The sequence below is a fragment of the Heterodontus francisci genome, chromosome 7, assembly GCF_036365525.1.
Source record: "Heterodontus francisci isolate sHetFra1 chromosome 7, sHetFra1.hap1, whole genome shotgun sequence".
Lineage (NCBI taxonomy): Eukaryota > Metazoa > Chordata > Chondrichthyes > Heterodontiformes > Heterodontidae > Heterodontus > Heterodontus francisci.
In genome coordinates this window covers 51,799,846-51,818,401 of record NC_090377.1, presented here as the reverse complement: position 1 = coordinate 51,818,401, position 18,556 = coordinate 51,799,846, and the positions used below count along the sequence as shown (strand labels likewise).

General features: G+C 42.4%; 1 protein-coding gene across 1 annotated transcript in view; it reads right to left on the bottom strand.

The window, feature by feature from the left end:
- Nucleotides 1–18,556, bottom strand: part of lrp2a (low density lipoprotein receptor-related protein 2a) — a 418,190-nt gene that overhangs the window by 327,775 nt on the left and 71,859 nt on the right. The window contains exon 2 of the mRNA XM_068035173.1: nt 1,394–1,501. Coding sequence (XP_067891274.1) covers nt 1,394–1,501 — 108 coding nt within the window. The remainder of the gene's footprint in view (nt 1–1,393; nt 1,502–18,556) is intronic.

Sequence of the window (18,556 nt, the reverse complement as noted above, 5' to 3'; positions counted from 1 at the left end):
GCCCTGGATGAGGCCTGCCACGGATCTCGATGTCGGCAGCGCCCAGCCAGGTCCTCCCGGTGACGGTGAGGCACCGTGGCGGCCTCCCCACCGCTGGGCGACCGGACCACAATTTGAATATTTAAATCAATTAAATTAATTAATTTAAATATACTTACGCCTCGGCTTGATGGCCCGCTGTGATCTACGGCCCTGCGGCCAGTACACCCATGCCTTTGGATCCCCATCTAGGGAAACGAGGTGCAACACTGGTAGGGCGGGGAGAGGATGTAAGTTTATCAGTGTGCGAGATGGGAGGACGGGGTCAAATTAACATCATGGGTGTAGGGGATGGTGGGAAGGGTTGTAGTTTAAAGTTTGCGCAGTGGAGGAAGGTCAGATGGTAAAGGTAAGTGTTTTTTTTGGGGGGGGAAGGGCAAATAATTAATTTTATTGTTTTTGGGGGGGGTGGGAGAGGGGCAAAATAAATGTATTTATTTAATTTAATTCAATCTATCTTTTAAATAAGCCGGCAGGGCTAACAGCCCTTTAAAAATGGCATCACATTGCCTGTGCGCAGCCCACCCGCTCCGTGTGATCGGGGGGTGGGGAGAGGGGGAAAGGTCTGCGCCAGCTATTTAAATGAGTCGCCACACTTGAGATTGCGGTGGCTCTTTGGCGTGCAGCTTGCGCTGGTGGGCCGCCAATTTTGAAGCTCACCACTTAGATCGGCGGCAAGCTTATAAAATCCAGCCCCACATCAGTATTGGTCTCCTTATTTAACGAAGGATGTAAAAGTGTTGGAGGCAGTTCAGAGAAAGTTTACTAGACTAATAACTGGAATGGGCAGGTTGTCTAATGAGGAATGGTTGGACAGGCTAGGCTTGTATCCGCTGGAGTTTAGAAGAGTAAGAGGTGACTTGATTGAAACATATAAGATTCTGAGGGGTCTTGACAGGGTGGATGTGAATCTTGTGGGAGAATCTAGAACTTAAAAATAAGGGGTCATCCATTTAAGACAGAGATGAGGAGAATTTTTTTCTCTCAGAAGGACGTGAGTCTTTGGAACGCTCTTCCTCAAAAGGCGGTACAATCAGTGCCTTTGAATATTTTTAAGGCAGAGATAGATTGATTCTTGATAAGCAAGGGGGTGAGAGGTTATCGGGGGTAGACGGGAATGTGGAGTTGAGGTTAGAATCAGATCAGCCATGATTTTGTCGAATGGCGGACCCGGATCAAGGGGCCGAGTGGCCTACTCCTGCTCCTAATTCGTATGTTCGTATGTTAAATTGCTAAGTGAGTATGAACTGGACATCATAGCCATAATGAATGTCTGATTAGTATTTTGACAATCAATATATGCTAACCAGTTTTGCATATATTCCGAGGTTTTGTCAGATCCCAGTTTACTTACGGCACTCCAATTCATCAGAATCATCATTGCAGTCAACAACACCATCACACCTCCAGTCAGTAGGAACACACTGGCCATTTTGACAGCGAAACTGGTCTGTTGTACAATCTGTAATCCAAAGACAAGAGATCAGTTCATTCGAGTAGTCACTTCTTTACAACTGACTGAGGTGGAATGCACCTGCAGTATGCGCTGCAAGTATTTATTTTAAATGGTACTATACTAATGAATTTTTTTTTATTGTTTAATGGAGATTACATGAGGGTGTTGTAGCACTGTACAATGGAGCACCAATATATTGCACCAGTCAGTAGCATAACTTGAATTGATGCTTTTGATTTGGTTGGTGTCAGTGTGTAAAGTGAAAAGTCTTAACCCTGACTGGCAGAAGTGTGTGGAGATGAGCCTCTTGGGACTGAGATGGCCCTTGTCTTAGGCATCTAAGTACTGTGATGTACCTATGGCCGACTGGACCATTTGTGTTGATGTAAGAGAGCTTTCAGGGATTGGATCCTGAGAGATACCCACATTTTGAGTAAACTCCTGCAACATTTCTAGTATTTGCACTGACTCTACATAGCCAGGATCATCAGGGAAGCAAATTTATCCAGCAAAGACCTAAGAAATGGTTATCTGTAACTGGACACTATGCCTGTAGAAGCCAGAAGAGACAACCTTTTCCACACTGGCACCCAGAGTCTCCTCAACAGCTGTCTCAGCATCCAATGGCAAAAGCTGAAGCTATCTTTAGGGCCCTTAGTACCTTTGTAATTGCTGCGGACTGCAGTGCTGCAAAGTCTTGTATCATTGTGCCACAGATGCAAACTCCTCCAAATACCAATTTCAGAGAATTTCAACATTGCTTTCACATAAACTTATTGTTCTGAAAGCATCCTTCTTTTAAAGTGAAAGGCAAATGATATGGGTCTTAGATTCTTCAGCCAAGGGTCAATATCTCTAAGTCCTTCAGCCAAAAATTTCTTCCTCCTCATCTTCCAATCCCACCTTTTCCTATACCCTTATACTCCGTGCACCACCTTGTGCATTTCCCTCTGTCTCACTCTCTAATTCTTTCTTTCTTTAGCCTCCTTGTCTCGAGAGACAATGGGTAAGCACCTAGAGGTGGTCAGTGGTTTGTGAAGCAGAACCTGGAGTGGCTATAAAGGCCAATTCTAGAGTGACAGACTCTTCCACAGGCGCTGCAGATAAAATTGGTTGTTGGGGCTGTTACACAGTTGGCTCTCTCCTTGCGCTTCTGCCTTTTTTCCTGCCAACTGCTAAGTCTCTTCGACTCGCCACTCTTTAGCCCCACCTTTATGGTTGTCCGCCAGCTCTAGCGATCACTGGCAACTGACTCCCACGACATGTGGTCAATGTCACAGGACTTCATGTCGCATTTGCGGAGACATGGACGGCTGGTGGGTCTGATACCAGTGACGAGCTCGCTGTACAATGCGTCCTTGGGGATCCTGCCATCTTCCATGTGGCTCAATGGCCAAGCCATCTCAAGCGCCGCTGGCTCAGTAGGGTGTATATGCTGAGGATGTTGGCCGCCTCGAGGACTTCTGCATTGGAGATATGATCCTGCCACCTGATGCCAAGGATTCTCCGGAGGCAGCGAAGATGGAATGAGTTGAGACGTCGCTCTTGGCTGACATACCTTGTCCAGGCCTCGCTGCCGTAGAGCAAGGTACTGAGGACACAGGCATGATACACTCAGATCTTTGTGTTCCATGTCAGTGCGCCATTTTCCCACACCCTCTTTTCCAGTCTGGATATAGCAGCGGACGCCTTTCCCATGCACTTGGTGATTTCTGCATCGAGAGACAGGTTACTAATTACCCCAAGTGTACGTTGCTGGACTAGTGCTAAAGAGAGAAAGAGTGAATAACTGTGTGTATTCTGGATGTAGGTGGGCCTGCTTCTTGTTCCACCTTTTATACTAGCAGTTCATGAGGCACACATAGAAGAGGAAAAGAGACAGTTGAAATGTGTTGCTGAGAAAGTAAGTTCGCTTGTCACTTTGAGTCGAATGAGTGACAGGAAGCTTTATGATCCAGTTTGCTGTCAGATAAAGTGTGGTCCAATAGCATGAGATGGAAGAGAAGCATTTAATGTCCTGATGAAACTGCAGCTAGCATCTCCCTTCTGTTTTCCCAACTCTAACTTCCTCTGGTGTCTCCATCTCAAGAACCTCCAAAGTTACCTCATCAGGTGTGGATTTGGAGGTCTAGCACCTGTGAAAAGGCACAGGGTTCAAGTCCTCCTATGGCCACTCTCTCTTTGGTGTTTATACATTGTATTTTCTTAAAAATAATGCACAGAAGTGAAAATGGCTACCAGTTGACAGTGATATAGTTCAATACAACTGTCAACATGTGGACTGTAATAGAAACATAGAAAATAGGAGCAGGAGTAGGCCATTCAGCCCTTTGGGCCTGCTCCGCCATTCAAAAAAGATCATGGCTGATCCTCTAATTCTGTTCCCGCTTTCTCCCCATATCCCTTGATCCCTTTGGCATTAAGTAATGGAGATAGTAAGATATGTATTAATTAAACACAGATATCAATCCCTCAGTCAGGTGAAAACCGAGAAGAATCACAGTATACTTGCAGAGAAAGGTCGGAGGTGTAAAGGAACCTGCAGTACCTTTTGGATATTGATGCTGATCTATTAAAACACTTCAACATAGAGATGGAACTGAAACTAAGAGAAGGGAGCCGCACCTTCCAAGAATATTTAGCTCAGTGCATTTTGGCAGATAAGGCTGGCTCCTCCTACTTTGGCAGCCTTGGGCAGTTTATTAAACTTCTTCTACATTGCACTGCTGTGCGAGGTAATGGATTTGGCATTATTGCTGAGCTGTTTTCTTTACTGAACATCATTGAGGGGTTCCAAACGAGAACTCCTTCCTCTGCTTAACTTTGTTAAAAGCAGTGCCACGGCCTCATCTATGAACCTAAGGGCTTTCGGCCATTGTCTCAAACTTTTTCCTTTCAAGAACTGCTGGAAATTTCTGATCTTGTTCTGCTGCACCTTTAAGCTTCTGCAGGCCTTTAAATCCTATGCAGCTAGCAAGTATTTGTCCCCACGGCGGCAAGCTCCCAATGAGTGGCATTCCTGATGTCAGAAGCTCACACACATTCTAAAAATTCTCTTTCAGTAGGCAAGAATCTTGTTCTGCCAACTTCCTATTTGGGTATTCACCACAAGAAAAAAGTCTAGGTCTTTGTGTCTATAACACCTGGATTATAATGCATTATATTTTGAGGGTTTAAAGTTACTTGGTTAAATGGGAAAGAAGTTCACCTCTGAAAAAACACTACCAAACATTTTCCTTTCAGTAAAGGTTTTCAGTTTTTAAAAATTGTAGAAATTCTTCAAAATGTGACTTTTTATTCTTATTGTCACGCTCACAACATGAACAATTATGAACTAAAATGAACTGGAGCAATTATGAACTGTAAAAAATGAATTGATGAACTAAACTCCAAAAACTGGACACACCTTTGCTGCAGACAAGATGGAGTAAGAGATCAGGTGACCTCTCCTGTACTGCAAATATACACAGGGACTGTTGGAGACAAAACCCATCATCACGTCTGGACTAGTTCTGGGGAAGGCACACTAAAATGCTAAACAGGCCATTCAATGCTAACTGGCTCCTATCTTCAAGAATTGGGTTGACAAAGACAAAGGGTGACTCCAGATGCAAAGCCAAGATAACAGATGGGAAATAAGACCACTTTATTGAAATAAGCCACATTCAAACCCCATTGTGTAACAAGGATCATACATTCAAAGACATTGAATGAACACACCAGAGGACACCATCCATGGTCACCAGACCAAAACCAAACCTGATGAGGTTTTTTCTTAAAAAAAGATTTCTCTGAGAGAGCGAGAGAGAGAGAGAGAGAGAGAAAGCCAGCAGCTGAGAGATTCAGTCCAGCCAAGAAAAGGACCCTGCTTGTAATACCTTTAAACCACTGAGGCTGAGACTGCAAAGGTGACCTTGAAAACTCCCCATCTGAGAAATTTTAACAAGATTGTCCACCGACTCTGACTGAGTCTTAAACAAAGGAATCTGCAATACTGCAGTGAATCAAGAAAAGGAACATCAGGCCCACAACGCTGTTAAACATTCCTTCTGGAAAACCAAGAAAGTTTCAAAGTGAACTCTTTTTGCAACAATTGGACTTAAATGCATACCATCCCTTAATCTCTATCTTTTCTTGTATGTGTGTGCATGTGTGTGCCTGTGTGAGTGGGTGAGGTGCGAACATTTTCAGGTATTGTTTAATAAATTATCTTTCATTTTAAACCTATGAGAAAACCTGTTATTTGTCTATTTATTTGACCCTTAAAACACTCAGGGACTAAAACTTTTTTTTAAACTATCTGTCATCAGTTGAGAGGTGAAACATGGAAGTCACCTACACCATCTCTCATCTTTCAGTAGCATTATTTTTCACACATGGTGGTTATGTGCAGCTGTCAATACAAGGTACATTTTAAGGGAATTAAGCAGTTTCCTCCCCTTGCAGTAGGTTAGGTATGTAATGAAATATATGAAATGCACAGCTTGCCTAATTATTAGGTGAACAATGTGCCTACAGCTCAACCTTAGAAGACCACCCCAGAACTGGTAAATTTTGAATTTGTAAACTTTTACATGGTCTGACTCTGAGATCGGTAAATTTAATGTTAGCCGTTATATTTGAATGATGACAAAGATAGCCATTGGAAATTTGTTTAGAAATTATTCAGACCTATTTTGAATTATGGAATTATGATCCCCAGCATCAATCAGAAGGCGATACTGCTCTTCCATTGCCTGGGCTGAATTTGAATTTGCATCTATATGACCCATAATTTCCCAGACACCTGAAACATTGGAATGGTGCACCAAAAGCATTGGGTTCATTTTACATTATGAAAATCCCATGGAAATTATGGTATGTGAATTATGCCATTATTTGCAATGAACCATAAATTCCTGGTACTTTTAACCTGTTCCACCAATCCCCACATCAAATCCATGCAAAACTGATCATAGCTGACTCTCCCAGTTAAGTCAATTATGATTACAAATTTCCCTGATTTATGCCAGTTTTATCAATGCAGCCAATTAGACTGAAAAATAATGGCAGAGTTAAATATATTTAATTGATGAATTTAAAATAATTGATTTTAAAGTAAAATAAAATGTCTGTTCTTCCTAGATACTTTTAATCATTAGCCAAAATCCCTCAAAACATTTCTTCATTGTCATTGTGCTTTAGATTTTGTGTATATTGTGTGCACGGCGTAGGGCACTGAAGTTGCTTCATATACTATTGATGAATTAGGAGTGGGTGAGAAATTAGTTTAGGCTTGTTTTTGGGACCAAAATGGTTGGCATGCTCATTCAAAATTGAGCCTCATGCCTCATCTGAATAATTCCAATGAACTGCAGTCATCTCCTGAGGCAGCTCACTGGTTTCCTCTGAACCAATTTGGGCTGGCTGTGACACTGGCAGTGGCCCTCAGATAGGTCCTCGGAGGACAGGGAGGCCAACGGGAGAGGGACAAGCACAGGCAGCCAAGTTGAAAAGAAAAAACTTAACTTTATGTTGATGGCTTCTTGCATTCCCTTTAAGAACTGCTAGTTGGCCCACAGAATCCTCAGTTTCTGACCAATTTCAGAGAAGAGCTGTTAGGCACCTTATATATGCCAATGCGGGGCCGAGCACCTAATTAAAGGTGGCACCAGGGATGTCTAACTATCACTTAGAATATTCCTGAAAACGGAATACAGCAGCTGAGTGTGTGCACAACTCAAAGAATGTTCTACAAGTAATCAAGTTCAATCTAGTGAAAGGATTTGAAATTCAAAATTCCATGACTCAAGTCCTACCAGCACTGATTGACTTAACTGATGCAGATGGCATAAGAAATTGGCTGACCTACATCTGAGGTGTCTGCTACCCCATTAATTTCTCTGCAGTGTATGCAAACTGATTTGCCAGGAAATTTTGGAGTAACTTCACAACAGAAGATCACTAAATGGGGTAACGTATATTCTAAGCTTTATTAAAACTACCAAACACCTTCATAGTTTCAATGATTATTTTGCAAGTATAACTATATAATTTAGTCACCATCATATTTAGGCAAAGAAACTAGAATGTGTAGTTTAAGTATTTGCCTTTGCTTCTTAAATGTATTTGCCAATTCCCATTGTCATTTTACTGATTATCATAATAATGGTCACAACATGTTTATTAATAATAACGTTTCAGTAACATCATGATGCATATATTGTGATTGTGTGTTTAAATTAAAACAGTAAAAATAACGTAAATCAAGATAACATCAAGAAAACAAAATTCATACTGCTGGCCTCCAGTAAATCTCCCATTTCTACTGACTTAACAATGACATTTTTGCAAGTCATCCAGCCTTCATATCATGTGAATGCCATTTTCATCAAAACTATTTGGTTTCATTCAATTAAAGCCTTAATCTTCTTGGACATGACTTTCAGTCTTCCTTAATTTAGACCCAAATTGTAACCAAACAAAGTCACGTACATGCCTGAGTTGTACAGGGTAACCTACTGTACCAAAATCATTTACAGGGACTCGGGCAACATCTTTAATGAAGTTATTTAATATCCTTGAGAGCATATCAGGTAGGGGCAACTTCATAATCTTACAAGTTCTGTTAAAGCTTCCAAGGGAGATTATAGTGAAATTCTATCTTAACCACATGAAACTTCGAGGTGCTTCACCTTAAGATTTAACCCGTATAGAAGAAAGGGTTTCTGCTAAGACTCTGGTAAGTAGAAAGTTCTAAATTACTGTTGTCTTTACTTAAAGATGCTGTTATAAATCGAGGGTCTGAAGGCTTTTAAACTATAGTTATAAAACCACCTCACCATTATTGCACAAAAGTTATTCAAAATGCAAAAACTGAGAATCATTGGGATATGTTCTCTGCAAATTAAGGTAAATAAACGTGTTTTGTGCAGTCAAATATGAGATGGATAGAGTACAAAATAGCTACTTTTCTGTAGGGTAAATAGGCATATCAAACAATAGAGTTCAATGGAGAGAGAGATTAAAATGAAACTAAAACTTAAGTAACTAATCTGATCACAAAATGACAAGGCATTTATGGATGAAGAAGTTCACATGGACCATCTTAGTTCATCCATCCAAAAAGACCCAAAAGTCCATATTGCAGTATCCAATTTGATCTTAAATAACTCCAGAGTTTTCACCTCTACTACTCCATCCACAGATCCATTACATGAGTCAATCACTTTGTGTGAAGGAATTCCTGATATCAGTCCTAAATGTACTTTTAATTGGTTTGAACCTGTAGTCCCCTGTCCTAATCTCATAATTTCATTTAAAGTATTTTTTCAGAGTTACCTTTAACATGCCATTAAACTGTCTAACATACTTCTATAAAATCATTATTTAGATGTCTCTTTCAAATTTGAGAAGCCTAAGATTCTGCAATCTAGCTTCAACTCAGATCTTTGACTAAAGATCAATCTCCTGTCTCTTCTCTCCACTGTCTCGAATGCTAAAATTCTCCCTTGTGCCTCAGTATTCAAAATGTAATCTGACCAAAGTAGAATTTAACCATTTCTTCTTTTGTTTTGTATTCTACTTTTTTTAAATGTGGTTCAACATTCTATTGGCATGTTGGCTGCTGCTCTACATTTGCTGCACTGTTTAGCATTGAGTCTACAAAGACTCCTAGGTCTTTCAATTTCATCTTTCATGATTTCAACACTGTAGATGGAGCACATCTGTCAATGTAAAATTGTAAAATGTTTTTTTGAAAAAGGTAGGACACAGAAAAGAGGTTATGAAAGTTTGTGCAAGGCAAATGATTAGGCCACAGTTGAGTACTGGGCTTTGGACACCCGTTGTATAAAGGACATTAAAGCCATGGAGAATGTACAATATGGGACGATATCAGTGATGAGAAACTATAGTTATGAGAAGAGACTTGAGATACTGGGACTATTTCCAGCAGAGTAGAGAAATTTAAAAAGTGATGTAAAACTACGAGGGATGTTAATAGGAAAGGCCATTCCCTCTGATTAGGGAGAAGGTGACGAAGAGTCATCAATTTAAAACTGTCACTGAGTGAGGAGAAAGAATAGGAGAAATTTCTTTACGCAGAAGGTTGTTGGAGCATTGAATGCTTTGTCACAGGGAATGGTTGAGGCAGAGACTATTGCCTCTCCTTCAGCAGTCTAAGGGGGGGAATTTTAACCTGTGAAGGTGGGTCGATGTCAATGCTTGCAGGAGGTTAAAGAAGCAAAAATGTCAGCGTGTCAGAAAGCAGCACGAACCCACCAACTTCAGCACTTAACTTGTGTGTGTTTGCTAGCGCGCTGAAAACCCTCGTGGGAAAGTGTGGCAGCTGATTGTATCTTTAACCTTAGATTCTGGGTTTAATTGCCAGCACACAGGTTTCCCGAGCTATTTGAAACTCACTGGGTTGAAAAAGGCGAGAGCCCAGCAGCGATTGATGGAACTGACCAATTGACAGACTGGAAAGCCTTTAAATACTGAGATCTGACAGCTGCTTCTCTGCCTAAGTGAAAGGCTTGTGCTCATAGGATTTGTTCAGAGAGTGTGCTTTCACTGCTTTGGAGATGATTTCCAAGACTTTAGTGGACATTTCTGATACCTTGGACTGTTTTGCCTTCGATCTGCATTTCCCAGCTATCAGCCTTCTCAGCAGCATGGGAGTAGCTTATGCAGCTCTAACTTGGAACTCCGATAAGGAACAAGAGGAGGAGTACCAGCAGCAGAAGCAACATCAGGAGCAGCAGCTGCATTCTCCTCAGCCACCTACCACTCCACAGAAGAGGGGATGAACACACAGCTCCAGCTCGCAGGAGGCGATACCCCCAACACAGAGTCTGCAGGCAGACTGTAAGCTTTTTGGACATGACTGATCAACAATGCCTCAAGAGGCACAGACTTTCACAGCAGGTCATCACTGACATTTGCAGCCTCCTAGAACAAGACCTCTTTCTAAGTGGGCCAGGTGGGCACGCATTGCCAGTAGCCATCGAGGTCACCGCTGCCCTGAACTTCTTCGCCTCCTGCTCTTTCCAGGGATCTGCCAGTATCAAAAGTGGAATCTCACAATCTGCTCAACACAAGTGCAGCTCCCAGGTGATGGATGTCAATCTTTCCAGGGCCACCACATGTCCACTTCTCGACTGATGAGGCCAGTTAGAAAGAGAGGGCCCTCGGATTTGCTGCTTTGGCTGGATTCCCTCAGATACAATGAATCATAGATTGCACCCATGTGGCAATCAAGGTGCTGTCAGATCAACCAGCAGTATTTATCAATCGAAGGGGATTCTATTCCATAATATTACCCAGGAGACTGCCAAGATACCTTCATTCAGTACCAGTCAACTCGCCCACAGATCTTCGCACCTCCAAGTGGACTCTGTGGGTGGCTCCTCGGAGACGAGGTTACCCTCCAAGGATGTGGCTGATGACACCCGTGAGGAGCTCTACCACTGATGCACAAGAAAGGTACAACCAAAACCACATGAGCACGAATGTTCATTGAGCAAGACATTGGGATTCTGAAGATGCAATTTTGGTGCCTGTACAGATCTGGGGGCACCCTTCAGTAGGCACCAAAAAGGTGTCCAAAATGATAGTGATTGGCTCTGCCTTGCACAACATAGTGCAGCAGAGAGGACTAGAGCTGCAGGAGAAGGAAGGTAATGACCACTCTGCATCTTTGGAAGAGGAAGAGGAGGACTTATAGGATGAGCATCAGGAGGAGGAACCTGATGTGGCCAGGGTAATTGCAAACTTGGCTGCCAGGGATCCACGGGACAGACTCATTCAGGCATGCTTCAGCTGATCTCAGGCAGTGCAGCCACCTGGCACACCAAACTGAACCCACTATGCCCACCCCCAGCCCTCAGCACAAAGCAAGCTCACAGTCAATGATCCATCCCTCTCACAGACACCCATTGCTCAGCTTCTACTCTTGTCACACCATTTTCCTCAAGGCAGAAGGCCACTTGGCACGTGACAGGCAACAATGGGTGTGACTGGAAAATGGTGCTTTGAAACAAAGTTTATGGTGCATAAACACTGACAATAAAAATGACAATTTAACAAACTTTTAAACACCCAAATGATTTCTCTTGTGAAATTACAACTTCTTTCTCATTCTTTTCCTGTTACTCCTGCCTGGTGTTACCCCCGTGGCTTCAGCAGAGCTAGAGGCAGACTGCTCATATCCCTGCTGACTGCCGAGATGCTGGTGGCTGGCATCCTTTGGGTTTTGTAACTTTGAGGGCCCCGCCAAGGGCAGCCGCACCTGCACCTATGCAGGGGCAGACTCAGACATTGAGATAGAGACTGCGGAGGAAGGAAGCAAGGGGGTAGGAGTGGAAGCACTTTAAGCAAAGTCCCCACTTCCATGTCCCCTCTCATGGCCCACCCACACTTCCCTGCAAGCCAAAAGCTGGAGAGCACTTTGCTGCACTTCAGTGAAGCATTGAACAGTCAAGGTGAGGGTTTCCTCCATCCTATTTAAGCTGAAAGACTAAGTGTGCAGGCCATTGGTCAGGGCCAGCAGGTGCTCGGTAGCCTGCCACATCTGATGCCCCATGCAGATGACCACTCTTTCCATGGGGATAGACATCAGCACAAAGGCCTGAGACATCATAGCACTCATGATGGAGACGGACACCTCCAATCATATGCAATGCCTCTGGAAACACTGAAAGAACCTCACACATTTTCTGCTGCTACTCCCAAATAGTCCTCATCATCGATGACCCCCAAGCCTCAGCACCTGCGTCGAGCTGAGCAGAGCTTGGAGGGTCTTGTGCATTCCAACGGGGACTCTCCACTGATTTCCCTGTCTCCAACACGTGCTCCTGCTCACTTGTGATGTGTAGTTCATCATGTGACAACTCAACCCCACCTAGGTTTGTGTATCTGAGCTGGAGAAGGCTGCGCATGAGTCAATAACGGTACTTCTTCACAGCGCATAACCTCCACTGAGGAGTCTTCCTCTTCCTCCTTTACCACCTCCTGAGTGGCGCTTGAAAGACCTGTGGGAGATGAAAGACATGCATTTGAACTGACAAGGTGAAAGAGTTCAAAGTCAACATTGTGCAGATCATCATATTTCAGTAGTTGCTGACATCAAGTCAACATGAGTGTTGTGTGCCACGTGGCTGTGTGATATCTAATTCTATCACCAGGTAGCTGGGACACCCTATCTCTCCATTCCCAATGGCCATGCATTCCAAGACTCTGCTTATTTCAGGGTAGTTATGACTTCAGGCCACTCCTGGTTCTATGGCTCTCCATGATGTTCTGCAAGGAGATTGTGAGAAATGGAATGCGTTGAGAAATTGGAAAGACAAAATTTGTGCAGGGTGACTGTGAGGGTGGGTGTGAGATGGCAATAAGATGAGGGTGAGAGTGAGCAGTTGCTGTTCAGATGAGAATGTGAGGTGGTGCCTCGAGAGAAAGAAATGGGTGGAGCTGAAGGTGTGTTGGTTTGATGAGTTCTGTGTGGGAGAATTTTGGGGAAGGCAGAATGAAAAGGTTGGCACATGAGTGTGACACGCCGCTCACCTTTCCTGCCCTGCTGAGATAATTGAACCTCTTGTGGCACTGTACCCATGAGCAAGGGTCCACACTGTTACTGCTCACCTCCTCAGCCGCTTACAGCCTTGCCTGCTTGCTTTCAGAGGCTGGCTTCTTCTTCCCATCTGTTGGGAACAATATTTCTCTGCGGGTCCTTGTAGCCTGCAGCATGACATCCAGGGATGCCTTAGAGAACCGGGGGCTGGGGACAGCATTCCCTCTTTGAGACTCCATCACATCAATTGCTGTCTCTTAATTGCCAGTTGTAGAATAATTCCATTCTGTCCCTTGCCAGGGTCCCTTTAAATACTGAAGCTTCAACAGTCAGGTGCAGGTCGTGATTATTGTTTTAGTTTTTGTTTTAGAGATACAGCACTGAAACAGGCCCTTCAGCCCACCGAGTCTGTGCCGACCATCAACCACCCATTTATACTAATCCTACACTAATCCCATATTCCTACCACATCCCCACCTGTCCCTATATTTCCCTACCACCTACCTATACTAGGGGCAATTTATCATGGCCAATTTACCTACCAACCTGCAAGTCTTTTGGCTTGTGGGAGGAAACCGGAGCACCCGGAGAAAACCCACGCAGACACAGGGAGAACTTGCAAACTCCACACAGGCAGTACCCAGAATTGAACCCGGGTCGCTGGAGCTGTGAGGCTGCAGTGCTAACCACTGCGCCACTGTGCCGCCCGCACCCTTTGATTGTTCAGGAAACCCAGAAGCGGGATGCTAATATCATGGCTCAGTTAAACAGCCACGGAAAAACCGCTCCACAACCCTATGGGTTCCCAACTGACACCCGTTGCAAGTGGGTCCAAAGTCAAAATTCAGCCCTAAATTACTACAGGCAAAAATAGCAGATTTTACTCCATACCCTCTGATTCAGCATAAAAAAATCTGTTTTTTTATTAATTGTCTATTACAATTTAGGATCACTATCTTTAATATAGCAAAAAGGTGAGCCAGTAACTCAAACCATTGAAAACTGAAGTACAGTAGGCACCAATGTTCCTTCCTAGTATCACTACTGGGCAGTGGATCGACCCGGCCCTGCTGATAACAGGTCTGTTGAAATGCATTAAAGGATCCCATCACCACATGTAGAATCACTAAATTGCTTTGCATATGCCATAATAGCTCAGAGAAGGTAGTGAAAGACAAAGCGAATATACCTGCCAACTATTCACGGTTTACGTGGCTAGTCAGAGTTTCAGACACAGTGCTCACTCATCTGCATTTACAGGTAACTATTTCTTGTGCTCTTCATGATGTTAGACTGTATGGTTCCTCGGGCACAGGTTTTGCATGCACAGCCTCAGACAGCATTGCAGCACCAACAGGCACAGTCAGACAATAGAAATTTCTCTGCATCACCTGTTGCTGCCCAATGTGCAAACTATAAATAGCACAGCATCTCTATATGTTCTTAATAAAGAAACCAAATTGTACATTTTCACCAAAGTATAATAGGCACTGTTTATGTATATAAAATGTCGAAAAGAATACTTACAATGTCACTTGTTTTAGGGTTACAAATGCAATAGTATTGAAACTTGGAGCAGCTGTCAACTGGGTCACAAGATTATCTCAAAAAAATTATTGGTTCTTCCCAAGATTTTAATCTGAATTGGCCAACCTTTTTTGTTCTTAAATTATTAAATTAATTGGTCTCCATAATATTTTAAAATAAATTGAATCTTAATTTTGCATCTATGCAGACCTGAGTTTCATTTATGGTTTAGTATCTTCATTTTAAAGTAAATACCAGTTCATATGACCACATTTTTATCACCTCTTTGTTGATTATGAAAACGTCACTCCTTGCTCTGCAGTGATTTAATGACTCAAATACCTGTGTGCAAACCCCTGTAACTGTTTGTGAACAACCAACAAATCACCACCAGTAGGTGGACTGAATCAAACTTCCTGTACTGCACTCCATGCTGCTACATTAATAGTTGCCACAGTTTTAAGTTGTAATGTGCATGTGCTACTATTTTATATTGCTCCCATTGTAGTGTACAAACTGTACAATGTGTTCATGTGGATTTGATTCAGTTGTGCTAACAAACTGATCATCATTGTGCTTATGCTTCTGTTTTGAGAATTTCAGTGGAACCACTTTGCACTCAATTTCAAATGCATGCTGGCAGCAGGCCATGTACCTCACGGCTAGTATGGACTCAGGATATTTAGTCTTTTATGTTTTGATTAGATAGCACCTAAAACACACAATACATTATGGAAATGTAAGATTTCTACACATGATGTGTTGATCGTGACAACCTTGTTTCTTTAGTTTGCTTTATTGCTACAGAATGTTCTGCTCACTCTGTACCAGCTACTCGTGTTAAAAAATCATTTTTAAATCGCTTAAAATAGAATATTCCAAGTAAATTTAATCTTAGAAAGTGATCATGTTTTATTACCCTATTGAGGAAAGTCTGAATAACAATCTATATAATTAATTTGTTTTTATATTAAAGGATTTTATAGGATATATTTTACTTGTAAGGTTGAATTAAAATTTTATCCCAAAATGCTAGAAAATGCACTATATAAGATGTATATTACAAATTCAGTACTACTGCAAACCTTACCTGCAACATAAGGTATGAGAAGCCTATGCCCTAATGTACTTTTGATCTAACAAGATGCTTTAACAGATTGTAGCCTGCTTAAAGTTGTCAGTGATTTTATTACCGTGTCAGCTTTTTTAAGGCATTGATCAGCTTTAGCTAATTCTCTGGGTTGGGATGACTGCATTTCCTTCATATATTTGAATATAATGACTTTCAGTATTAGTACTTAGGAATTAAAGACCAACATCCAACTACTAAATTCATACAGATCAATTCAATAAAAAAAAAACACATCGGACTTAGAATGTTCTCATTGGCGTTGCACTTGATATGACATTATTGCCATAGAGACATCCACAGACCCCTAGACCTCCCTCCCCAATGCTCCCAGATCCATTGACTCCTTGCTCAGTGACCCTAGATCTTGGGACGTGCCTCAAAATGCCTCCCCATAGTGCTCCTGGTCTCTGGGAGCACTCTTAAAGTTATACACATCGGTAAAAACCCCAATGGCAGTATCAGTAGACCCAAAGACACCACAATAATGATAAATCAGTATTCTACGATAATGCTGTTTGGCATTACAATCTTTGAAAACCTCCAACACCACAAGCAATAGCATAAGACATCAGCTAGTAAGTCTACATAACTACTGTAATCACACTGTGTTATACGTCATAGAAATAGTTTCATGCTCATTCACATTAATTCTACCCCTTCGCACATTTTCAAAGCAGTTCAGGGAAAGGAAATCAACTTGGGGGCTTTAATCCAATATAAAGTAGCTGGAATAACTTTGTTACCGATCAAAGAGTTTATTTTTGTCTTAATACACTACAGGATTGCAAGTCCAAAGGAAAGACGTTGTGCAAAGGCAGCCTAGCAACATTGCAGATATTCATAATCCTCAGTCTTATCTATAGCTGCCCAAACTACTTAATCAAAGGCAAAGAGGAGAATTTAATGTAAACAAGAAAATGAACAAGTTATTCAACAACCAGCAATAGGCGAACCAATATACAGAAAACAAAATGTTCCAATTATTTTCTGAAAATCAACAAACATTTCCCCATTAATTTAAAGTGTGGAAGGGTATATTGTACTGTACGTCCTTTAAAAGAATGCATTATTCTCTAAACAGAGGGCAACTCCTTGGCTACCAGAAACAGAAACAAGCATTGGAGAAATGGGTGGGCTGGGAGGAATCAAAAATGAATTGGTAAAATGGGATAGAGATTAGTGTGGGTTATTTTGATACACAGGTGTCAAAAGATAGCTTTGCATCCACAAGAAGAATTCTTTTGATGAGGCAATTACCATAACAACCAGGCAGCAAAGAGTTACCTGGTACAGGATTTAGCTGTTTACCAACCTTCTCTTCCATTTGTACAACAGTACTTAAAATAAACTACACCTTCAAAAAATGTGAAAATGGTTAAAGTCAAGGGTCATCACTTCCAATGACCTACCAAAACAAGATGCCTGCTCCCACCTTTCATCCACCATGAATAATGGGATAATCATTCAAAGGGTTTAGAAGTTCTGTTGGTTAAGGAGTGTGCTGGTAAGTATCTCTAGTTTGGCAATGGAGAGCTTTCTTATTTGATAGATAATTGCATCATGTTTGCAGCTGCCCAAAAACTGCCACCCAGTCTTTTGCCCCATGTTTTCCTATCTGTAGTGCGATGTTTATTTTTTTTTCATGTTTTGTCTTCTGCAGCATATTCAATGTGGTATATACAAAGAGCTTTCTTTAACAAGTTTAGTGAAAGAATATTCCCCAATATATGCTTAGAATCAGAAGTTGCAGAAGAGAATGAGGCCATTTAGCCCAACATGATGGTGTAAGTGCTCGCACTTTAACTGGAGGGATCTACAATAATTCCAATCTTATCTAGCAAGAGTAAACCATATGGGCTGGCAATTAAAATCAACTGAGTTACTTATCCATCAATGTCCTGCACCGATCCTGTGGACTTCTACTTTAACCTGCACTTCTGAGAAAGGATGCAAACCTCTGAAGGGAGAGTAACCCCATACCTCTCGAGTAGGACAAGCAAGTCCATAGTAATACTCAGGGACACAGGGGCCACTAGATCCCTTTTACTGGGAAAATGTCTGACCTTTCCCCCAGACAGTGCAGTGAACACCAGAATGGTGATGAATGGTATTGGAGGGCAGTGAATGCCTGTACCTTTACACCGGGTGCACTTGGAGTGTGACCTAGTTTCGGGACCGGTGACCGTAAGGATTGTCCCTAGTTTGCCTGTGGACGGGGTTGACCTGTTCCTAGGTAATGATCTGGCAGGGGCAAAGGTGGTAGCTTCCCCAGTAGTGAAAGAGAGACTGCAGGAGGTCAGAGAGACAGGGCAGTGGCAGGAGACGGCCCCCTGCAGTTCCCCTGAGTGTGTAGTGAATCGGACCGTGACCAAACCAGCTCCTCCAGAGGAGACTGAATTGGCACTGCAGGCCATGAGATCTGTCTATCTGAAACTTTCTTTGGAAAGACTGAAATTGAAGCAGAGGGAGTCCCTGATTGCTACTATTTAAAGAATGAGGTACTGATGAGGAAGTGGAATTCTCCTCACACACCTGAGGACAAAGATTGGACAGTGGTTCACCAGGTAGTGGTGCCGCAGAGGTACTAGAGAGAAATATTAAGAATGGGCCATGAGATTACAGTGGCTGTACATGTTGGTATACGAGAAACAAAAGCCCATATAAGACAGCAGTTTGACTGGCTAAAACTCCACAAAGATGTGATAGAGTACTGTAGTAATTGCCACATGTGCCAGGTTGAGGGGAAACCCCAACCTGCAGTGAAGTCTGCACCCCTAATTCCTGTACCAGGGTTTGGAGGACCCTCCAGCAGAGGGCTGATGAATTGTAAGGAATCACTGCCGAGAACAAA